Source organism: Scomber scombrus, chromosome 13 (genome assembly GCF_963691925.1).
Source record: "Scomber scombrus chromosome 13, fScoSco1.1, whole genome shotgun sequence".
NCBI classification, from domain to species: Eukaryota; Metazoa; Chordata; class Actinopteri; order Scombriformes; family Scombridae; genus Scomber; species Scomber scombrus.
In genome coordinates, this window is record NC_084982.1 from 2,270,388 (window position 1) to 2,296,411 (window position 26,024).

The 26,024-nt window shown below is 40.3% G+C and overlaps 1 protein-coding gene across 2 annotated transcripts in view; it reads left to right on the plus strand.

The window, feature by feature from the left end:
* The window catches only part of man1a2 (mannosidase, alpha, class 1A, member 2), a 136,646-nt gene that overhangs the window by 21,020 nt on the left and 89,602 nt on the right, over window positions 1–26,024 (plus strand). For both annotated transcript variants that reach the window (XM_062431531.1, XM_062431532.1), the window contains exon 3: window positions 17,780–18,041. In XM_062431531.1, the coding sequence (XP_062287515.1) occupies window positions 17,780–18,041 (262 nt within the window). The remainder of the gene's footprint in view (window positions 1–17,779; window positions 18,042–26,024) is intronic.

Sequence of the window (26,024 nt, forward strand, 5' to 3'; positions counted from 1 at the left end):
GAAAAATCTATTGGCTGGTTCAGATTTCTGGGTAGTACCAACGTGGAAATAAACTAGCTATAGGTGTAGGTGGTATTTCTAATCTGATGTATTTTCATCAGTAGGCCAGCAGCAGAAGATCAAACTGATTATTCAGCATATCTGAAAGCACATCTGCCCTCAATAGATTTGTTTCCCTCTCTTTGTTGTGACTTTGTTTTATTAATTAAAGCAATATGATGAAAACGGCAACTATGAAGACTTTCCTCCCCTCCCAAAAAAATATTAAAATGGTCTGTTATTCATGTAGACTTTGAGGGTTCATGTCCTTTTTAAAGTTCATGAAAATAAATGGAAGAACAAGGAAAAGAAAGTCCTTAGTATGACCCACATGAGCATTATTAACACAAGGACAACACATGATCTAACAGGATTTCCTGATTCTAATAATATGACGAGGTTCTTCAGTCATCAGCATGTCCAGGCTTGACATTGGAGCCATTTAGTGATAGTGCAAGTGCAATTAACCCCACTTTGTCCCTACTGTCATTTTAGCTATAAAACCCAGTTTCTCAGTAAAGCCTCAGCATGCAGCCCCAACACCATTTATGATCTATGACGCAGTGGAAACAAAAGTGAAAAAGGAGCATTGAAACTGAGAGTTTAAACATCCTCTAACTGTGATATTTAAATGTTATAATATGAGTTTGAATAAGTCTCACCAAAAATTAAAGAAAGGAATCTCTGCACACTTGAGTAGTGGCAGGTGTGCAGGAGGAAGGTGCAATCAAAAATATGACAAAAGCTCCCACACACTGTATATATAATATATACGCACAAGAGCTGCCTCAATCATCCAATGAGAGGACTTGAAAGTTCACTAGCACCTGTGTTAATACAAATAGCCTGCCTCACTTGTCAGACTATAGAACAGAGGTATTCAATTAAAAATGAAGGTCCGGAACATCATAATGTCTGTGTTAATTTTCAGTACCTTGCAGTAACATTGTAGTTCCATCAGCATCTGTGTCTAGTGGCTAGATTGTACACTGTACAATACAGTAGAATTCATTTATTAGTATTTACACTCTACTTGTGGGATTCAAATAAATAATAAAATGAATAAAATAAGAGTAAAAAAAAAATAAGATAAATAAATGTTATTTTCTTATATCAAATAAAGATGTCATTTTAAAATAAAGTACATTACTGTGCTTCTTAAATAAAGTGTTTAGTTTTAGCTCTCATCTGCCTCCTCTGTCTCTCCTCTTTTCTCCGTGTGTATCTCACTGACAGTGGGGGTTAGGGTTAGGGTTTGATTGGCTGCTTAGCGTCACGTGAGCAGATTGGCTATGCACAGTGGTCTGAGTTTCTGAGGGCCGCTCCACTTTTACCTTAATAGCTGGAGAAGCTGCACCCGTTAAAATAGAAACCCAGATCCTGGTCCGGATAGGACGGCGTCTAGCCCGTGGTCCACCTATTAGTGAACAAAATTGTAAAATATAATAGATACACAGTACAATTAAGGACATGATGTCACTTGATCAATACATATGATCAATAAATACTCTATACTATCTAATCAGTGGTCAAAAATACAACCTAGAAATCAGAGCGCTTGGATAAGTCTAACAGTAGTACTGCTCTACATGAAGTCACACAGGTAGAATCTTGGGCTGCATAGCGAGAAGTTTACAATAAATGAATCAAAGCTAACAGAAAATAGAGAAGTTGTTTTTTGAATGAGATCAGACATGAACATGCGACAAATGCCTGTATTATTATTGCAGAGCTTCCAGTTTTACTCTATGTGAAACGGATGAAGAAACGTCTGTTTGCGGTATCGTTTGATTCTGAAGGCGCTCTGTGATCAGTCAAAGAGGCAGCAGAGAGAAACCCATCCAGAACTCTGAAGGTAATTGCGGTTTCTGCAAGGCGTAACGGGATAGAGCAAGATGTAATTAATCACTGCTACTTGTAAAAATGACTTTTGGAATCAGTCACTACCAGTACGAAGGGAGGAAACTTGCACGGATGGCTTTGACACACGCGTGAAGGATCCGAACCGGCTCAGCTGGTTCTTGATTGGTGATCTGTATCAGCCCTAAAAACTAGTTTGGAGCATCCGTAATAACTCTGCAGCTCTTAAGATGGGATTGGTGCAGCAGTTCTTGCCACAGAGTATCTGATAACGCAGGCTGGAAAGCGGGGAATGAAGAAAGGAAGTGGGGATGAAGGATGAGGTGGATGGAAAGGATAACAGGAGGGAGAGGGAAGTTAGGAGTAGTGTTAAAAACTAGTGATTTCAGTCATTTTTGACATTATAAATTGAAACTATTGAAAGAATGTAATGTGTTAATGTGTGGGTCTAATGTTGGAGTGTGTGTGTGACACAGGTCAGTAATGCACGTTAGAAGTGTGCCTCACTCTCATTTGTCATCACTGGAGTGCTCCAACAGCGACAAGATCTCTTAAAAACCAGAGAAAGACTAAGAGACACTTGTTTGAATTGGCCTGCATGAAAAAACAGTTAGTAGTGAAGAGACGCTGCTCACAAAAAGAGAAAAGAGTGAGACAGAGAGAGGGGTTGCCGGTCTTCAGGGACGATGTGACCACGGTTAACTGCAAAGCTCCTCACTAAATCCCAGCCCTGCCAAACACACCGGTGCTGCAGTCCCGACTCCACAATGGCTCCCTGTCAGTTAAAGGAACAGGATCAAAGCGAGACCGCTCAACGCCAATTTAAGAAATTGGCCCTCAGATTTCCAAAGCTTCAGTTTCAAATAAACCTGCTTGAGTTCAAGCAGGAATTCAGCCCCTGAATAATATCAAATGAAGACATTTAGCATGTTTTTAAGTTGCCAGCACATCTGATTATACCAACTATCTGCATTACTATACAGTAACTATAATTTGGTGATCATATAGGATTTAAAAATTTTTTTTGCAGGGAAAAAATTCACCTTGCTACCACCAAAACAAAACAAAAATTAACATTCAGCTTAGTTACCAGAGCAGAGTCACCAATGAGTCATATAAGCTGTAGTATTAGCTAGTAGCTCTCTCTCTGCTTCTCTCTCTCTCTCTCCCTCTCTTTCTTTGTCTTTCTGTCTCCGTCTCTATCTGTCTATCTGTCTTGCTCTGTCTCTCTCTCTCTCTCTCTCTAGACTGTTTATTTCTATTTAGTCATTTTGCATTCTGGGTTTGACAGACTGGCCACTCATACATGTCAATCAAGTGGCAGGCGCTATAGGGAGGAGAGATGACAACATTTATTATTTTTTTGAATGGCACAAAATCTTTCAGCATAGGCTTTACAATCAATTGGTGGACTGAGATCGACGTATTGGGCCCCCCTGCTGTAAATGCTCCATAATTCACCATGAAGATAGCGGGTGGGTTTTCAATTGAGTTCCCATTTCCCCCTCTGATGCCACTTTCAGGTTGTACAGGCTAATCACAGTTACTTTTTAATCCACTATAAACAGCACAGCTACAGTAATTCAAAGAATCATTAAAAAGATCTTCTCAGTGTGTAGTTTTTGACAGTCTAGAAAAATCATAAAAAGGGAGCATCCGTAGGGTTTATTTCTCTCCAGTGAAGCTCTCAATCATCAGGCCGTTTTCCTCTCTTATCTCCTCAAAGTTCTTATCTAGCTGGGCAGCAACCAGCCGGGCTCAATGTTTGTTTTCTAGCCGGCCTACGCAGTGCGAGCTGCAGGAGATGGACTCCTCTGTGTGTGTGCCATGAAGGCATTAGTCAGCCAGCCATGATGTAGGTCAGAAGGGCTGGATGTGAACACGGGTGCAGCTCGAGTGCTATCGGGGGGGCTCAGGTGGCCAACTGAGAAACATACAGCAACATAGATGAATGGATCACGTATGGTTTGTACCCATGTGTGAGAGAGGAGTACACAGCGAAGAGGGAAAAACAAGAAACAAGGTCATCTCTCCTCTCCTGGAGATAAATTCACATCATCTTTTCCACTATTAAAGTCACTGAGGATTATGTATTTTAACAGCAAGTCGTTCAGCTTGGCATTGTTCAAAATTGGGGTTTGATTTATTGAATTTTTATAAATTGCCTTGACAGCTTTCAGGCTGATAAGGAATCACAACCATGGATATTAAAACATCCATCTCGGCTGTTTTTAATGAGTAGAAAAGGGGAGAAATAACATAATCAGTAAGATTTGACTCTAAAAATGGGCAACCGCTGTTAAATGGGGTCTGCAGAAGAATTACGTGCACGATATTTGGTATATTTTACAAGAGAGACGCAGCGTGAGCATTTGTGTTTATTTCCTACGCATGGCTTTCACACTACAAGCAGCTGTTAGCCGCCAGCTAATGACACAGCTGTGTTGCTCAGGGGAAAAAAAATCTGAATTTTCCATTTAATTTTCCAAATGATAGTTCTTAGAAAGTAAGAGAGTCAATATCGGACAAGATAATTGTAATTGGTGCATCTCTACAAAAAAAACAAACTTTACCTAACTTGTTAAAGTGTGCATTTTAAACATTGAATTCGTTTTCTGCCTTGTATAAAGCAGATAGTCACAATAGTCAAACTGCATTTTAATTGGTTACTTTATTTATGTCATTACAGCACTAGAAATAATCTGTCCTGCGTTTCTCTGTCTGATCAAATGAAGGGAATCGACTATTCTCACATTCTTAAAGATCATTTCCATTATTCTTGATCTCCAGCATAAAAAGACTCATGGCCAGGTGAGCACTGAACAGCCTTGAAGTACAATCTGTTGATTAGGGCGTCAAGAATGAGTTCCAGTGTTTGGATAAGCAGCTAAGAGGAAAGAACTGAGAAGCAGAGAGCGTGACGTCTTTGGGTGTTTGGTGGCGGGAAGTTGTTGGGGCTGAGGATACTATTGCTCTGGAGTGATGTTAGACACACAGCTATGCAGCTTCCGTTTGAGCCAAGTGGGTCATGGGGAAAAAAACAGGACATGGAAGCAGCCTGATGGTCCACGTTGAAGGGAACTCTGCTCTAAAGAAACAAAAACCCTGCTTCCTCAAAGACCTCGAACACGGGCCTCCTCTCTCCATTTACAATGTTGTTTTTGGACGAGCATGAGACAGACATCACTTGAGACATCACTGTTCTCATGAGAGCTCTTTGGCTTAGAGATGCTCAAGAAGAAGCAAACACTCGAGTCTCACGTGTCAGAGTTGAACTATGTAAACACTTCACAGAAGAAAGAAGAGATTCAAGAGATTCTTGATTTTAAATACCCATACACAGGGGGAACTTTTATCAAAGCCCACCTTCCTACACCTCCCTCTCATGTTTAGTGTGGACGGCTATCATAGCCCATCACTTTGTTTAGCTGCTTGTTGTTTCTTGTGCCAACTTATTAAATATATCATATAAGTCAAAATGAAGACCCCAAAAACTAACCTTATGTTGTCTTTTTGCTTCTGGTAACAGCCCATTTTTAGAATCTAGGACTAATGTTACAGCTGCACAGCAGATAAGGGAGGACTAGCGTAAAAGGGATACGGCATGTTAGTTTGTTGTGAATTAGCTGGACATAGGAACCTCAGAAAAGGATATTTTTTAATGAGCTTTTTGAAAAAGATTGATTCATTGAATTGATAAGTTTCAGAACTGCTTCAGAAATTTAGGACAGTTAAAGCTGAAACGATTAGTCAGTTGACAAGAAAATGAATCAGCAACTATATTCACAGTTGAACATGGATTTTTAGTCATTTTTAAAGTAGAAATTCACAATATTTGCTTTTTGCGTCTTCTCAAATTTGAGGATTTGGAGCTTTTCTGTGTCAAAGTCAAGTCAAATTTATTTTTAAAGCACATTTAAAAAAACAGCAGTTGACCAAAGTGCTGAACAATCATAAAAATACATGCAACATATAAAGCAAAAATACAAAGCCTAGTATAGTAGACAATAGACAAAGATAAGGCCACTCTCATACTGCGTTAAAAGCCAAAGAATGCATTATAAGTTAATAAGTTTCAGATTAGTTGATTTTCTGGTGAGGTTATGTAACTGGAAGGGAGTAGTTTAGCGTTTTACATTGACACAGTATTGCAGTCAGTGTTAAAAGAGACCTTTGCAGTGTGTGTGTCTTAAGCAAATTCTCTCCACATGGTTATAAGCTGCAAATTAGTAAAATCAGTGCTGTTTTTAACCTTCGTTTAACATGTTTCCTCCATTCTAATTTCCACCTGCTGAGAAGAGCACTCTGATTAGCCTCTCTGCTTTCATTTGAACATTTCTGCACCACTAATTTACAATCATGTATTCTCCTTTCAACAGTATACATGACTCTTGTGAGCAGCTGGCCTCCCATCCACCTCTGCTCACACATGACTGATGTGTAAAGCTGCAGTGGTGAAGCCTCTGATGACTTACAGGAAATGATTTATTTTTTAAAATGGGATTGTCAAGGACACGAGCACCTCGCTGGCTTCAGTTATTTATCAGAGTGATCCTCCAGGATTGTTCTGGTATTCCATGATTTTTAGCACTGCTCATATTATGACAGGAGGAAATATGTGTGGTACTAGTAACTAGTTGATATTGTTTTCAAAGGGCAAGTTAGAGTCATCCACTAATTGACTTCATCAGCTAATGATGTGTTTTGGAAGTATTTGCCTCCACCAGCCACAGCAGAATTAAGATGAGCTGTTGTGTGAAATGTGTCTACTTGAATACGTGCACAATGACAGTATAACTTAAGTAAATGTGTGTATATTGCAAGATAAATATATTATATATATTCTGAATAAAAAAAGAAATATTTCCCTGAAATCGAAAACTACATTTTGTGCAAGGGTTGTCTGTCACGATCAACCCGTAAGAGGAGTCTAGGAGAGAGAAAATCTCACAATAACTGGAGGAGAGGGTGCTGCTGGAGTGCTAGAGTGACTTGTGATAGGGTGATAGCGCTGTAATGACACAGCCCGCTATAGTTGGATATATTCACAGGCAATATTTCCCTCAGGATATCGGGGGGCACACTTACCCACAATTTTTACTCATTTTAAAGTTAAATGATCAATCTGCTGCACTTTGAGAGCAAAATTAAGATGCTACATCTAGAAGAACTTTATGCTCTTGTAAACAGTTTGATCAGAACATTTCTGCTGTCAGTCAGCCTGGAGAAGACAGTTTAAGTGGATGCTGCCCTTTCATCTCCACTGAAAGATGGCAGTTTACAGAAGACAGAGTCAGTGTGGATCGGCTCACATCTCATCCAGTGGTTGCGTCAGACTTTCTCATTGTACGTCATTTTTGATGGATAGGGTCGTAAAACTTCTGTCATAATCTGTCATTACCCATCATGTTCATTTTCATTTTTTCAAGACACTTTTAATAGCTTTGTTCATTCACTCATTCATTTTTATTTTTATATAATCGGTACAGCAAGTCTTCAACCTGAATGTCACGTGTCATCACCTGAATAGCGAGATGTGTTAAGCCCATTGTGGAGGTCAGTAATGATGCCCACATGCTCCGAAGGGAATCTTTTTTTGATAGATTTAGTTACCTCCGCTATGTACTCTATGTGTAAAATTTAAAAGGGTTGCACGTCTCGCTGTGTGAGCGTAATGCCACAGAACCTGCTGTCATGTAAAGCCCCACTGAGTGTCATCTCCGCCTCACCTGTAACATTCATCAAGTCCCCTCTGGACACACGTTATCAGTTGTGGCTTGCATCCTCCACCACATCACTCCCTCTTCTTTCACCTCATTTATCAATGCTATCACAATTATCGGGCTTTTTAAAGGAGCTTCGGACACTCAGCTGCCCTGACATTTTGTTATAGAATGTAGTGATGTACGTCAAAGACAAGACTAGATAATAGCTAATTCATATGCACACTTGCCACTAACTGGATAGGAGTATGTTTAAGTTATAGTTACAGTTGATCACCCTCAGTTTAATCTGTCAAAATGAAGGATGGTGGGAGCACCTTGGTAGCGGAGTGGTTACAGTGCAGGCCACATAATGGCAGTATCCCTGGTTCTTATGCTGCAGGTCATTCCCTCTCTCTCTCTCTCTCTCTCTCTCTCTCTCTCTCTCTCTCTCTCTCTCTCTCTCTCTCTCTCTCTCTCTCCATGTTTCCTGTCGGCCTCTATGCCAGCTACTGTCACAATAAAGCCCAAAAATAAATCTTTGGGAAAAAAAAAAAAGACAGCCTTCAGATTTTTCCACCATTATTTAAAAAATTCAGTCAATGACAGAAAATATTAGGTTAACCCAACCTCTGGTCTCACCTTCTATGTGCATTCCAGTCTCTATTGCTGAAGCAAATGCACCAAACACCACATTAAAGATCTCTCATGTTAATATGAGTGTAAAAATATGTTTGGTTCATTATGAAAGTGTGACAGGACAAATTAGACTGTGTCAGGCCGCCACAGTTTAGCTAATTAATGGGAAACACTAAGAGGCATAATTTACACTTAATAGATTGTTTTATATAAGTGACAGAACCATTTTTCCTCACAAATTTAGATTAGAATTTACTCGTTATTAAAGGGTAAATCTTTGTTTAAATGCTACAAGAATTGCAGTACATTTTGTCTGCTTTATCACATCTTATATCTCTTCCTTTTTAAAGGTAAAGGTTTTCAATTTGTGATCTTTGTAGGTGTTTTTATGTTGCTGCTGTCACCAGGTCCTGCCTGTGAGTCAGCTGAGCGATGTTCTGAGTCCCAAAATGAATCTTATGTTGCCGGTCCAAACATGCTTTTTAAGTTGCACCTTAACCTACAGAGAATAAACCAGAGAAAAAAAAGCATAAACAAGCTGCAAAGTTTTACAAACCTATCTCGTCTCAGAATGACACACCTGTCAGCTGAAATGGAAATAGGACCACGGTTTTGAGAAGTACACCTGTCGCACCAAAACGAACCACTTTGCTGTATTTTTGTGCTCTGCTGCTCTCGCATCCAAAGCCGAATGCTTGAAAGGTCGGCCTTTACAACTCCTCAATCACATCACACTCTTCTTCAACTGCTTCTTATTTTATATCATGTAACTGTTATTTAGCAGAGACCATACCCTGTGAAGGGTATGGTCCCCTCCCCCCCCCACGACAGCACTTTCATGAAGATTCAATGTGGGTTGAACCTGCTTTGCTCTCAGTTCGAAATGACTCGCTGTCACTTGACGTATCCATGAGGCTGGGAGATGATGGCGTTTTAGTTGAGAGAGTTTCTGTCATCTCAGCAGCACAGGAGGGGGGGGGGGGTACAGAACAGCCAGTAATAGTCCAGATCTATATGACTTTTTTGGTCTAGATACTGATCTGAGTCCTGGGTATATGCTGATACTGAGTCCAATCCAATACTTTAATGTACCTAAATGTCGATTAGATATTTATCTAGACATAACAGGTTGACCCTTCTAAATTTGGCACACATTATTTTTCGCAAGCTTCTTGCAGTGCTGAGGTTCCTTGTTCTAAACTATGAACTGAATGAAAATGTAAAGGAGATAATGAGACTCCTGTAATTGACATGGCGTGATGAGCTAGAGAAGAAGAAAGCTTTATTTCTGTCATGATAATTACATTATGGACCTTATCGTAAAATACTTCCTCTGTCCGGTTTGCCACCTGCTGATTAAAGTGAAGGGGTTAGCCCTGAAGTTAGCCACAGCGGGTTAGCATAGCCTGGTCAGGCTCAGTTAAGGTGGACCGTCCTTTAAGGTGGACCATCTATTCTCATTGTAGTGGCAATCTCCGCTACTAAACTGAGAGCCATGGTGGTTGTAAATTTTTTTTTGTTTAGTTTTTTAAGACAGGAAAGGGCTGATGTGTATATGAACTATGTAACTCATAAAAGCCCTTTTTTTGATGGCATTACATTTGCCCCAACATATAAAAATAGTACCAGACATTTCTAGAAAATCTCTGGCACGTCCCAAATAGGTAGGGATGGTATTTGAACCAACCATGTCGTGTTAACTACAATTATGGCATTAAATGGTCTTAAAAATGACAATAATATCGCAATTATTTCTGGGACAATATATCATTCAACAAAAGTAATTATCATGACAGGCCTTAGGTCCATATCAATCAAATACACTAACATTAACATAAGACTTAATTAAATTACTATACAAGGACAAGATAGTACAGGCAGTATTGGTTAAGACACATACAGGCATTAAGATACAGGCATATGTTTCATTGCTTCCAAAACCAAAACCAAGAGGAGAACCTTGTGTCACTTTGTGTAGGCTCAGTTAATACCATTACGACTTTGATTATTTAAACCAAACCATATATTTGTACATTAAAATCCTCAACACAGCATGGAAGGTGGGAACATTTTGCACTTGTCCATCTTGGAAGCTTAAGGTTAGAGAGAAGACGTATCACTTTGTTGGTGTTTTGAGAGCTACAAAAAGACTCGCATTTGTACAGTGTTGTTACTGTACTCACAAATTGTCTTTGGCTGAGCATAGTGGATTCGTGGTGAGCGAGTAACTCATAGAGTTAGCATTAATTAGCACGGACGCTCCACATAAGAAGGAAGGAGGAGTGATAAAAGATTTGATAACAGATTTCGTCGGTGTTGAAATTGTATTTTCATAATCTGAGGTGTCAGAATTCACTCACTCAGTCACTCAGTCACTGCTGTTCCCTTAATTTTCACTCCTATATGCAGCGAAATACTCACACTGCAGGCTGTTAAAAAGGAGAGCAGCTACGCAACACTTACAGGCTGAGAAAGACTGATTACAGTGAATGTGGTACCACATTGGATTGGGTTTATTTTAGCTGATTTGGCACATTTCACTTAATATCAATAACTGCCTGAATCAGCCGTGTTACTGATTCAAAGGAAGGACATCTCTAGTGTGTGTGTCCCTATATGTTTCACTTTAACCACACACAATTACAAAAAATAATGAATATCGACTGTGCACATACTGTCTGTTGCCACGGTAATAAGCGATTAGTTTTAAAATGCCCCGCATGAGTCCGCCACCACGACCTGGTGTGAAAGGCGGCCTTTATGTTTGTATTTCCCTCCTGCAAGTCAGCACCACTACAATCAGATACTGTGCAGTCAGCCCGGTGTAATGAGTAAATTAACTAATTAAGACTTGACTCGCCGTCCGTGACCTCTGCGTGCGTATGTCTGTTTGTTGCCATGGTTACGTGGCATCCAGCCTGCTGCAGCTACCCCCCCCCCCTCAGAGTTTTGTTGTGTTTCCACGGCTTTAAAAAACACCCCTTTTAAGATACTAAGATCCCCCCCTCCTCAGGACTGCTGCTTCTCTCTGGTTGCCATGGAAAGGGCCAGGCTTACCCGAGCAGCAGATTTCATGAGTCCAGGAGGAAGAAAAAGAAGAAGAAGAAATTCCAGGGAAGGATAATAGAATGAGGAAGCAATTGGCAAAAGCCGGACACGACTGGAACAACTAATCAGGGAGGAGCTTTTATTAACTTTTCGGGCGATGTCAGGAGGATGTTAAGAATGCCAAAAGAGGGGCGACGCATTGGGTGGTCACCTGGGCAGCGAGGCGTTTCAGCCCACGCTTGCTGTCGTCAAGGTAATGGTGTCGGGCAGCTGTTGACGCACTCTTAATTGTACGTTTGACATTATACGAGACTCGAGGGAAGGGAATCACCGGCAGTGCCAGAGCGAGGCTGATATCTGCGTCGAGGAAGAGAAAAGAGTGATAAAAGACAGAGGAGGGGCTTGGAGAAGGAGGGACGGAGGAGAGAGAGAAAGAGGAGAGAGAGGCTGCAGAAGGCTCATACATGTTCGTGCAGGAATTAATATTCACCAGAACTGCTGGCGTGCACCGTTTCCTGTTTTGCAACCTGCACATTTATGTAATTTGTATGATGGCGTTTGTTCTAGCGTGACAATGTTCTGACTTAGTATAATATGCAGCAGAATCAGCATCCCATCGGTGCTTCAAACTCCTCATTTTCTTTGGTCACGCTCCCTCGGAACACACACACACACACACACACAAACAAATGCCCGTGCAGACATTAGCCAGTCATCTACCATCGGCGCCCGTCTAAATATCACATTTAAATGCACGTTGCTGAGGGCGCTCTCACTCACAGAGGCACAGAGGAGGGCATACAGAGGAGGTGTGACCCCCCCCCCCTCTCATGGGTGTAGACACACACAAACATTGAGGCACACACCACACAGACAAATAATGTGTAAGATCGAAGTCTCCGGCACACAAAAAAACCTCATTACAAATAGAACATACACACTCACTTACTTTCACACCCAGGCTGTAACACACACACACACACACACACACACACGTACTACACAGAAACATACAATACAATCTAACACATTCACCGACACACGCATGTACACGCTGTAACGGACGACCTGATGTAGCAAAATATGTTTCTATCAATTAAAGTCAGACGTTGAGTCGCAGCATGAATATTTATGAGTTGTTTCCAGGGCGATGTTGCGTAACTGGGAAGCTGTTTATTTTGGTCTCTGTTGGTCCCACATTCAGCATCATGATAGAATTATAAAATGGTTGCATTGTGTTGGGTGAAGGATAATTAGTATAAAATGTCTGTCTCTCTCTCTCTCTCTCTCTCTCTCTCTCTCTCTCTCTTTCTTTCTCTCTCTCTCTCTCTCTCTCTCTCTCTCTCTCTCTCTCTCTCTCTCTCCCGCTCCGTCTTGCACATTCGTTTTCTCCGTCTCATTGGCTTTGTGTCCAAGTCTCGCTTCTTTATCTTATTTTTCTCTGTCATACTCTGTTTCCTCAGTATTCTTCTGCATGTCTTTTATTTTGGGAGGGGTCATCTCTCCTTTACATTGTCTTCATTCCTGTCCCTGTACTTCTTTCAACTTCACTTTTGGTCCTTTTACTCTGTTACATTGTAATTCTTTCTCACGTGCACCTGTTCTGTAGTTTTGTATCTCATCACGGACCACTCACCGGTGTTACGTTAATTTTGGTAACTAATTTTAATTTGGTAATGTGGTTTCGATTAGAAGCCACATTCACTCATTCATTCATTAAAATGGTGTTTGCTATCATGATTTAACTTGAGAAGAAAACTAAAACCTGGAATATAATGTAGTGATATTCCAGTTGTGAAAGTCTAGAGGCAGATGTAGATGTTTGCAGAGCTCTACAGCGTGAGTATTTCACTCATATTTTACGCCTAAATAATTTATGAGCACAGTGTGTGAGTAAAGATTGCAAACTACCATAATCTCTTTTCCCTGGCTGGTAATTATTCAAAAACTAGTATTTAATAGTAGCTATAAAGTATAAATATCAGCACACTGCTTGTAGCCTCTCAAAGAGCTGCTGGTAGCGTTAGCACAATACACCAGAGAGGCTGTTATTTAATTTAGCATTAAACAAAGTACATGGGATAACTAACTGTGCTGTGTTATATGCAGAGCTGATGACATGATAAACAGTAGGGCTGTGGCTACATACTGACACACCCCCTAAAACACACACACACACACACACACACACACACACACACACACACACACACACACACACACACACACACACACACACACACACACACACACACACACACACACACACACACACACACACACACAAAAAGCCCCCATGAATGTGCTTCTATTGACTATCAAAGCTCCAGTGGACTCTGGACTTGTGTTTCCAGCATGGACACAGAGTCTGACAGCAGTTGCTCGTGGCATTTCTTCTTCATTGTCACCAATAATTGCTGTTTGTCTGACTGTCACCAGTCTGTTCAGCGCCTCAATGAGAAGGTGAAGGGTAGTGGTGGTGAGTCAACGTAACTGAATTAATTTAATTCCAGCTCTAGTTTAAAACACACAATGAGGACAGTTCCTGATTAATGAATGAACTTCTTGACTGTGGTCCAACATAAGAAGGTAAATGATAGTTGAGTTCTTGTTCTCTCATTGATACTGGTCTTGGAGGAATGGTGTTCTATTAGAATACAGGTCTTGCATCATACTGCCCTCAGTCTATTTAAATCTGAGTCTGTTAAACAAAAACCTGAGCTCACCCACACACAGCAGAAACAGCAGCAGGTGGTAGCTGGCAACGGTCTAAAGACAGCGAGACACACTAATGACTTAGTGTGAAAGATAAACTGCTGAGAAATCGACCCATTACTGACTTAATAAACTCCTAAATTTCTTTCTGTGTTCGCCTTCATTTTTTCATCTAGGAGCACATATGTACTCTTTGGGAAAAAATATTAGCGTTGAGCCCCAAAACAACATTGATCCTGTAACTAACTCAAATTTGATTTGGGTTTTTATTTAATTGTTTTTCAGCACTGCCATTGTTAGAAGAAAGTTCTTCCATTAATTGCTTTCGAAAGAAAAATCTATACGATGATCTATGTCCTTGCAGTTATTTAATAATGATAATGATGATGGTTTGATGATGCTTTTGTTTTGAAGGCAGACTCTTTTTACTGGTGCTGTCTTTGAGCATCATCCAAATATTAGCCTGCTGTGTAGTTTCCAGCAAACAAAACTTTTTGAAAACTGCTCATTAGCTGAATTGGCGTGGATGGAGAGTAAAAAAAATACTGGGAGTATCGCTTCTCCTGCTTTTGATTTTGAAGGTCGATATTGAAAACTCATTTGAATTATTTTTTGATTTAGAATCGAAATTGTGACTAATACACTAATACTGATGTATGTTGTAGGCATTATGTTAGTATGCGATTTCGAACACAGCCAAACTGTAAAGCATGGAAGGTATAAAACAGAAAAGTAAAGCTGTGATGTTCATTGTTGTTGTGCTTGAAGCTCTTCTTTTTTTCATTTGTGACGGTTGGCAAACAGCGTTAAGGTGCATCGCTGCTAGGGCCGGGCGAAATGGGAAGAATGAACTATCACAATATCTTTTACCAAATACCTCCATATCGATATTTTGAAGATTATTAGTGCTTTCACTAAATATTTCCGCAATGAGATTTTTGATAAATAATCATCAGTAATGTGGATATAATGACTAAGTGGATAAAGTCAGATAATAGAACAGTCTGTTAAGCTCAGAAAATTACATTTTGACTGTAATGTAGCGTTTAAAAGCAGGAAAAGACACTTATGATACCCTCAAGATATAACGATACACACACCTGGTATTAAAATGTGATCTGTATCCTGATGTGGAGAAAGTCATGTTAATGCGAGGTGTCAGTGCACTCAGAACACATTTTGGTCTCAGTTGGATCAGATCAGTTAGACCACATCTGGAGTAAGTCAGGCTTGCAGTGTGATTGGATGTCAGCCAGGTGTAAATGTAATCTATAAGGAACAAAATGCAAAAGCATGTCCTGCAAAAGCTACAGATAGCAGATGCTAGAAGTCTTTTTTCACTAAAAATATTTTAGAAATGAATGACGTTCAATGGTAGCAGGTCTGCTTTACATCTGGGACACGCCATGTTTGTTGACAAATACACCTAAGCTAATTTGCCTGCTGAGATCTGATCAGAGTGTTGGCAAAACTGAGAAAATAAGAATACATTTTAATGCAAAGATGTTTCCCAATACAGATCACATGTTAATTCCAGGTTTAAATGGGGCCAGAGTCACTTGTCAAAGCCAATAACCGATACAAATGACAGTTCATTATTGGAAGTGTTAACAATATTCATACTTATTGAAGCTCAGTCACTTAGAGTGTTGGAGCAACTGTTGTAGGGCTGCTTTTAAAATGAGAACAAAAGGTTGTTTATTTATTTATTAATCTGTTTTTTTTGCAGTTAAACACACACACGCACACACACACACACACACCATTCTCAGTGATGTTTTCTCATTTTGTCAGAGATGTGAGCTCTGTTGCTCTGTGGAGGTCTGCAGCTGAATCCACATGGATCACAGCAGGCTGTCAGTTCCTTCCACATTTCCTGGGTTCAGAGGGTCATTAACAAACAGACCCACGTGCACTCTGGTGAGGTTTCTCATAGAGGTGGACCGATTGATCGGATGGTGACCAGAATCAGCCGGTCAAATGTACACATATGTACCACACAGTAGTTGACGTTGCAGCGCTGCCACTGCCAGCCTTGTTCTTCTACATTGAGTTTGCGTACATGCGTGTGTGTGTGGAGGAAGAACCATGAAAACATGCACAACAACAAACTCATGTAAAACATCGACCACACAAACCCAATTTCCAATAACTTGCTTGCCACCTGCTGATTAAAGTGAACAAGATTAGCCTCAAAGTTAGCGACTGGTTAGCCTAACCTGTCCGAGCTCACTTCAGGTGGATTGATGTTCAAGGTGGACCAGCTGTTCTCATTTTAGTGACAATCTCAGCCACTCTTCAACAGAGAACAGACCAATCTCTTGCTGCCTATATTTATATTGATATTTTAAGAATAAATAATATACTGTGATAGATACCATTACTCTCCATGCTTCATATTATACTGTGATATAAATGTAGGTCATATTGCCTGGCCCTTGTTCATACAACAGAATTTTCCATGAAAGTTAGTAGTTTTTACAAAGAAAGTAAAATTAGAAATCAATCAAAATCAGACTTTGACACAATCAGAAATCAGAGTCAGCCAAGAAAATCTTCAGCTTCTTATTTTTTAAAACATTTAACACATTTAATGAGGAAAACAGTGACAAAAAATGCTTGAGGATTTAGTATTTAGCCCAGTATAAGACACCAATTAAGTCAACACACATGTTCAACAATTATTAACGTTGATTTTAAATGTATTTAAAGCTTAAACGAAGCTGAGTTTTCCACAGTTTACTGCAAAGACCTCAATTATTATTACAGAGGCTGTGAACTATACATGTGGTGTTTATATACAGTATCACCCAGCTGAAACAAAGGATTTGACACCATGTAACAGACAGGGTGTTGTTTTGTAAAACGCCACCTCCCGCTCTACAGCAGACTGATGTTCTTCAGCCTCGATCACAGCTGTCACTGTGTGTCATCCGGCTGCAGTCGAACACATCTAAGCTCACATAATGGCGAGGCGACATTAGTTTTCAATATTTTCTTCCTTTCAGCGACTGCAGGAGAACAGCACAATGTCATTGTCCTCCTGTCACCTTTTGCTTCAGCATCCCGCTGTTTGTTTTTCATCTCTGACCCACATCCTCACAGGGGTACAGTTGTGTCAACACCCCGGGGCTCGTACCACCATGTAAAACCCAAGAAAATGTTTCCTTCTAGCGCTGCTTGCCTCCTCATGGTGTTCCTCTACACCTGCCCTATTTCTTTGAGCTGATGTAACTGCACTGTAGTAGGGTGAGAGCGGGTGGGGGTGGGGATGGGGGTGGGTTTCCCAGTAGAGACTGATGTTTTTTCTCCAATATAATGATCTGAATTAGAGGAGGGGGAGTTGTAGGCTGGTTTTCTGCTGCTGTCCTGCTAGATTTGGTGACCATGTCTACTAATATCATAAAAATCTATTTTCTTATAATGATATAAAACATTATAGAACTTCAGGGGAAAAAATGAGCACAGGTGCTGTTTCACACTGCAAAAGTGTGATGCCTTATCTCTAAAACAGTGGAGTATTACTTTCCCATCAGAGTCAGTGCTTACTCTTAGTTTATCTTTAATTAATTTCTAAAAGAGACCCCTGCTGTACACCTGTCCTCCTGAAATGTTCTGCTCTTTTTGTGTCAGCCTTGGTTTAAATAAGTCTTTGTGTGTGTGCACCACAGGTAGACCAGCAGCAGCCACTTCACGGAAGCTCATTTTGATCCAAACAAAGAATATAGAATGAAAAACCTTTATTTCACCTTCTTCCTATTTATTGCTTCCTGCAGGGAGGAGGAGGAGAGCCTGCGGGACAAGATCCGGGCAGACCACGAGCGAGCGCTGCAGGAGGCCAAGGAGAAGCTGCGAAAGTCACGTGAGGATCTGCAGGCGGAGATTCAGACGGAGAAGAACAAAGTGATCGAGGACCTGAAAAAGAAGGACGCGGGTCCCAAACCCTTGCCGCCAGTCCCCATGCCCAAGGTGGTGGGCGTCAACGACGGTGAGCCACTAGAGCCTGACGTCAAAGAGAAACGCGACAAGATTCGAGAGGTAAGATTTTTTTCTTAAATATCTCAACTTGATTGTAAGCTGTTGTCTTGGAGCCCGTCATGGGACTGATGCAAGTTATTTTAATGCATCTTGTGTCATTGCAACACATTCAGCTTGTATAGCAGCACTGCAGCAAGAACCAGACCCTTTTTTTTCTCATTCCAGATTACAACCCATAATTATATTGACTAAAACTGCTGGTGGAACAATTGCACTTATGTTTAAAGGGTTAGGTGGTATTCTGTCTCAATGAATGAAACAAACCTACCGAAATGACTGAAATTGGGTCGTCTAAAAAAGTCATGTCTGCTTCGGTAACTTTTCATTGAATTGCCCGGGCCTGAGCTTGACTAAACTGTACTGTCTGAATACATTTCTGTTGCACGCTGTCTGTTTCGGCGCCAGCTCTTATTTAAGGCAACAGCGAGCCAGACGGACAGTGCCTGTGCAGAATGCAGATGGTGCTATCTGGTCCCGCTCTCTATAGACACTAAGCCAAACCCTAGCCCATCTCCCTCTCCGTGCTGCTTCTCCCTCCCCCTTTTTTTTTTCTTTCTCTCCCCCTCCGCAAGTTCTCCTGCATAATTACCTCATATCATCTCTCTTGAAGCGGCACTTGGAATCAGAACACTCGCCGCTCACGGGGAGCCGGCCCATTCACTCCAAAACCCGCCTTTGTCTCTAAATGCCCCTTTTGTTCCCTTCATAATTACCATTCAGAGAGAATGCCATACGCTCTCAAATGAGCAAGAAAGTAGCAGCAGTATGGGCTACGGCTCAGTACGCACCCCTCTTTTCCTGATTGCCCGCGATTCCAAGGAGAAATCATAATAGCAAACTGCCATACAATTGCAACCACAAGAGAGGCTTTTTTTCTTTCTGTCCTCCTTTTTTAAAATCCCGGCCACCAGACAGCCATTTGCCCATTTGATGTTGTAAAGTCAAGTCCAAGAAAGGAGTATCAGCATCCATCTTTGTGTCATCCATTGTGTTTCATGTGGACGGTAAGTAGCGGTCTGGGCAGTGGTATTTGTTGAACCAGTCTGCTGCAACATTTCTTTGGGATTATACCATCTGTCTGACCTACTGTATTACTACGCAGGAAGTCTGAGCCTGTTTTTTAGGGTTATTTTGGTTTGGTCCAAAATCTGGTCCAGTGCCCAGTTCTGTGATAGACTGTGATGGATCAATGATTGCACTCATGTGTATACTTCTGGTTATTATGACCGAAGGGGATTAGATGATCATTTTCGATTACTTTCCATCCATCTACCCACGAGGACGGTTATGTATGGTTGTACAGTCACGAAATACACACGCTGATGACACCATTTCACAAAAACATGAAAGAAATTACTTAAAAATACACTGTAGAGTTAAAAAGAATCCTATCATACAAGCTAATCACTCCACTCTGCTTTTTTAAAATATATGTAGTTAATGAATGTTTAGAGTTTTTGGTGATTGGAACTTGGAAAAATATCTAAATGTTCAGTCTAAAAGTTAGGTCCAAAAAGTTAGGTCCAAAAGCTACATCCAAAAGGTACGTCCAAAAGGTATATCCATGTTTATTTCAATGAGAAGACCAATTTTAGGTCCACATCTGTAATTCTTAAGCATCCCAAACAGTTACTTCTAGAATAATCTAGTTTACTTGATCTGGTGATCATGGTTAGTATAGTAGAGTCTTGATAATGAACAACATTATTTTACTTCACCTTCGCGTCTCTAGATCAGTATCTTGGTCGTGTTCATATGCTCTGGGGTTTGTAAATGAAGCGATGCCTGCTTGCTGGCTATTGACTGTGGAGACTGAAATTTTGAGTGTCTTCAGTCCAGTCGAGGGTGTGAAATTGTGGGAAATCGGTCGGATCCAGCAGGGTGCTTACGCTGAGCTGTGTGAACCAGTCATGCTACACAGGCCCTTTTGTTCTTCCAGAAAAAGAAATGAACCTCAGTTTTATGTCTCTCAAATACATAATTCACTGACGGCACAGAACACAAAAAAAAACCCCCAACCCTGTGCCACGACTTCCATTAGCTCAGAGCTCTGTGCTCTTTTAGCTATTCCGCTAATTATGCGACCTGGACATTAGTGGCCATTAAACCTTTGCCGGGAGACGAAGAGAGCTTTAGGCCAATAAAAGAAAAGGAATGGGTTGAATTTGACTATTAACTGTTCCAGTACAATTCACCTGTTACATCATGAAGGTATTGTTGGCCCAGAGCTGTTGAAATAAGCCAAGAGTGGCAGTCAGTGTGCCATGGTACAAAGACACAGTTCACCCTCATTAAGGTTTGTTCATCAATAATATTGGAAAACACTATTTGGTAAAAAAACCCATTTGTCCATAATGTAGAAGTCAAAAGCATATTTAATCTAATGGTAGGAGGTGATGTTTTTCCCTTCAACTTTTCATTATTTTCCCATGGAGAATTCTTAATATAGAGAAGTTATATTAGTCTTGGAAGCAAGTAAACACACTGAGTAAGTAGCTTTCCCAAACAAGTCAGCAGGGATACATGTTAAGAATGGGAAGCCGTGTGTAATACAACAAAAGCTCAGCTGAATCCGCTTTGTGCACAGAGAACACAAAAAGCATTACGTATCAAACGTGTTGGTTGATAGACAGAAGCCTTTGTGCAAGAGAGGATCATTTACTGACCTCGTCAACCATAATTAAAGGATTTTTCTTTAACTTTGTCTCATAGGGAGTTTTTCCAATAACAAAACATGATTAAAACACCAACTTCACACACAGCTAAATATGAATCACTTTGACAGGTAACAAAAGACTGAACATATCTTCAATATATAACATTTATGTAATTACTGAGATAGTGAAATTATGTTCAATCATGATTATTTATAACAAAACCATAAACAAGATGTCTGGTTATAACTGATTCATCTAAAAACACAGTTTAAGTAGGCTTTACTCTGAATAGTCTTGCTTAATGTAAGTTCTTTATTAACCCTCACATACTGTTCAGGGTCAAATTTGATCTAATTAACATTTGAGAGCAGTAAAAACTCCTTAAATATTATTTTAGTCTGAAATGTGATTACTTTTCCTAATATGACACTGAATATATAAACATAGAAACATTTAAACCTTTTTAAAAACATTTTTGTGCAGTAGGTTTGGCCTGTATGTATTCAGAACATACAAATACTAGGGCCATTATATAGTGATTGTAAGTGTTTGCTTTCTGAAAGCTTCATTTAGGATTAAGCACACATTAATCTGTGACTGATGTATTTATGAAGGATTTGTAGTTCAGAAATTTGGCAGAGGCTAATTATGAGGTTAAGAATATGACCAGTATGTGAGGGTTAAACTAATCTAATGATAAACCAAAATATGTAATAATAAGTTTGTTTTGATACCTTTCATCATGTTATAATAAATTAGTCATCCAGCATGTGTGGTTACAATGTGCTGCTACAGCCCCAATTTAAACTACCTTCAGAATCTCTAACATCATGAATGACTTATCAGAGGGGAATGACACAGACGGCCTTCGATTGACAGATGGTTACTGGTGATTGCAGCCCAGGAACACTGCAGACTTGAAAAGAAAAGGAGAATCTGCCACATCAAAGTCCCGTGGCCTACTTGAGCTTGTCGGGGAGGCAGAAGAGTGTCGCGAGCCGCAGAACCGATTTTCGACTTGGCTCGCCGGTCGTTCGGCCGTGACCGTTGAGCGAAAAGCAAACGATTATAGATTTGCGGCCGGCATTGGAGAGAGTGCGTGCGTGTTTCCCTTAGGATCTATGGGCCGTGGGTGTAAAGCCCAGATAAATCGATGGCTAAAACACTCCCCTTTTAAGTGCGAATCTCAATCCTTCTGCAGTCCAGATGTATCAGCCCATAAAGAGACGGTGAAGCTTTCTGGCAGAGGTGAGGAATATCTGAAGAGATATGTCCCATCCTCCATGTCTTCCACTTAATTCACCTTTTTCTGTCAAGCATCCTTTCTTATTCTGTGTCTGGCCCAGTCTTTTCAGAGGCTTGACAGTGCTTGGCAGATGGCCTTGTATGTTGATTGCACACCAGGCCTATACTGTGTGTGTGTGTGTGTGTGTGTGTGTGTGTGTGTGTGTGTGTGTGTGTGTGTGTGTGTGTGTGTGTGTGTGTGTGTGTGTGTGTGTGTGTGTGTGTGTGTGTGTGTGTGTGTGTGTGTGTGTGTGTTTGAGAGAGTTTGTGTTTGTGGCACATTCGCCTCCGGGGTAGGGCACGGCTCAGCTTCAATCATTCCCTCACACTCTGTCTCTTTCTAATTTTTCCCCTTTGCTCTTGCTTTTTTCTTGTCTGTTTTCGCTCGATTTTTTTCTTATTGCCTCTCTTGTTTTTTTTTTTACCTCAGTATCTTTCTGAGCATCACCTCCCTCTTTTTTCACACTAATGCCTTCTGCCTCCCTTTTAAACTCCTCCTTCTGCTAGCATCATCTGGCAAACTCCTTGCAGGAATCTCCCACATCCAGCCACCCCTCACACGGCTCATAAAATCATGTGTTATCGTAAGGATTGCTGTATTGATTCGTGTTGAACAATGAGCACTTCTCCTTCTCAGACAACACAGTGTATCATTTGAGCAGGATGAAAAAGGAAGCAGGATGCCGTTACAGGGAGAGTGAAGATGTTCTATCCATTCCTTTGCAGCGTGTCGTTGTTGATGATGTTTTAATTCCATTTCAACATGGATTGAGGCTTAGCTACAAATGATTTTTCGCGAGGCGATTGTGTAACGCTCGATGCCCTCTTGTAAGCCAGCCTTTTGTAGCATGTGGTGGGGACGTGACATTTGACAAGCCATTCTCTCTGCAGAACACATTATGTGTAACTATACATAATGTATGGTACCATATGTCGGCAAGGCTCCCAGCTCATGAATGTATTCTTGATTATGGGTATTAACCTTTTTAAGAAAGTGGATTTCTATATGTGCTCTATCCAACAGTGGCACATGCGTTGTTGCCATTATGTTACAATACGGTTAAATAATGTACTGCTCTTTAGGTACTGCACATTTCCACATAGTGTGATTGATTAGCATGATTACACTAATGCTTCTTTCACGTCATATTGTTCATACCATAATTATGAGAGTAGCTGAGTGGGGAAAAACTGCACATGTCAGCCTCCTAGTAAGAAAATCAATTCCAAGTTTGAGAAATTGAAAGTGACCTACAGTAGTGCCAACAAAGCTGTAGCAAAATGTCTGCAAAGCCATATTTACTGGCAAAAACACCCAAATAAAATGCTAATAAAATTGATTATAATTACAAAGAAGCAAATAACCGTTTGTATATAGTTCCAAATCATGCCATATACGTTACACAACAAAGGTAGTGACTGTAAGGATAGCAGACACGGTTAACATCTTGGAATGATGCACAAACACTTTGAAGTTGGTATAAAGAGGTTTTCTCATTCTTCCCTTTCTACCATCATTGTGTAAATGCAGCTTAATGGCAGTGTAATGATCATCATTCAGTGAATAACATGCATATGCCAGACAGAAACTGAACAAAAGACATGAAAGAATAAAGAAGCAAAAGGAGCTGAAATGAGAAGTACAGTGTAGATTGAAAGAAGATAAGTTCTCTCAAACACTTTGGCACAAAAACACTTTTTCAAGGCTGTTGTCCTGAACTTCTTCAACGTCTTGTGAAACTGATTCCAAGGACTCACATTTACCATGGAAAACAGATGTGTGAAAAATAATTTACAAGCACAGTGTGCAATTACAGATTTAAACCTACTGTAATCTCCCCTCCAGTTCAGATAATGTACATGGTAGTGTAGTGCTTGGCACTGTGCTAACCAATCTTTCAATTAAGGTCCTTCTGTGTGGAGTTTGCATGTTCTCCCTTTGCCCGTTTGGGTTCTGGGTACTCAGGCTTCTTCCCATAGACCAAAAACATGCAGCTTAGGTCAATTGGTGAGTCTAAATTGCCTGTATTTTTTAATGCGAGTGTGAATGCTTGTCTATTTCTATATATGTTAGCCCTGTGATTGACTGGCGACCGGTGATTTGTACTGGGTGTACCCTTCCTTTAGCCCAATGTCAGCTGAGATTGGCTCCACCTCCCCTGCTAGGAGGTGGAAAGTAGTGGCGTTAAGGTAGTGGTAAGCCTAAGAAGCTGAATCAGTTTAATTCCAGCTCTAGTTTAAAACACACAATGACAACAGTTCCTGATTAATGAATGAACTTCTTGACTGTGGTCCAAAGCAAGAAGGTAAATGATAGTTGAGTTCTTGTTCTCTCATTGATACTGGTCTTGGAGAAAGGGTGTTCTATTAGAATACAGGTCTTGCATCATCCTGCCCCCAGTCTGAGTCTTTTAAACAAAAACCTGAGCTCACCCACACACAGCAGAAACAGCAGCAGGTGGTAGCTGGCAACGGGCTAAAGACAGCGAGACACAGTAATGACTTAGTGTGAAAGATAAACTGCTGAGAAATCGACCCATTACCGACTTAATAAACTCTCTGTTTCTGCAACATTTTTCACTGAACTTCTAAATGTTGTCATTTAGGAGTACATGTACTCTTTAGGAAATAACCTTAGCATGAAGCATTAAAAAAATGATGTACACAGATTGTTTTTTTGCTCCTGTAAGTTTTTCTTTTTGTAGAACATGTAAATGATTAGCTTTCATCTTCATGTACTATTCCTCCTTTCAACATAAAAGTAAACCCACTATAGCAGCTGTTCTTTTTCTGTTTTGGCAAGAGTTCCCTTTATTGTACGGAAAACTCTTAATTTATTTGCTTTACCCTATCAAATTCTCTCTCTGCATTTTCCCCAGGTTCCTGCTTAGATAGAACCTTGTCTTGAAAAACCCCTCCTGCCTCCATGCATGTTACAGGTCCTGTTGCTCTCTAGGGACACCCTAGAATACAGTGCAATCCAATGCAAGAACAACATTATTTGCCAAAAAACACCATAAAGTGCAGTCAACACCTTACTAATATGTCTTACTATAAAACCTAAATTAAATGGACTATCTAACTTAATGAATTACTTGTTAAGTAAAAATCGTCTACTGTAAGAAAGTTAAGCGCCACATCGGCATAGAGGCTTAAGTTGTCTTTCTCAGCTGATTTGCATCTTTATTCCTTTAAAAGAAACCTGAGTTTTGGAATGAGATCGATCACACGTATATGTGGTTGTAACCAGTGGTGGAAGATGTCCTCAGATCCTTTACTAAAGTAAACGTATCAACACAAGCAATGTCAAATATTCCATTACATGTAAAATTATATTATGAGCTTAATGTAGGTTAAGTATTACAGTGAAAGTACATACATATTATAAGTTTGATGTAGTTAAAGTATTATAGTAGTAAAGTAGTGGTTTGGTACCTCTGACTGATATATTATTATATATGACATCATAGCTACTTTCAACTCCTTTATATACAGTGTGTTGTTTAGTCCAGTAGTCCCCAACCTTCAGCTCAGGACAGTTTTTAAAAAATGTCCTATATTCTCTAGTACACCTTGCTCAGGATAAGTATAATGTTATAGATATCACATGATGAGAGGTGTAACTTTTTGTCCGTATTATTCAACAGCACCACAAACTACAGTAAAGCCTCCAAAATGACAAAACATAAAACGTGTTTGATTATGATACATCAGCTATGTTAAACAAGTTTAAGTCTCTGTGAGTTTGGGAGTGTACTAAAATGATCTAAAAACCAATGGAAGGTAGGTGGAAGGTAAGAAACAGTAACTTAAAAATGACAGCACCCCTTGCATTAATTGGGAAATGGCCATCGGTAAATGAACTTATAAGCTCTTGCTGGACTGACTGTACAACATCACTGGAATGGTTCTTCAGATGCCTGAACGAGTAGGCCATTCCTATTAGCCAAAGCTAAGACACTAACTGTGTTTGGCTGGTGAACTGGTGGCAGACTTCCTTATTGGAGGTAAAGCAAAGGACACACTGAGCACATTGTTCTAA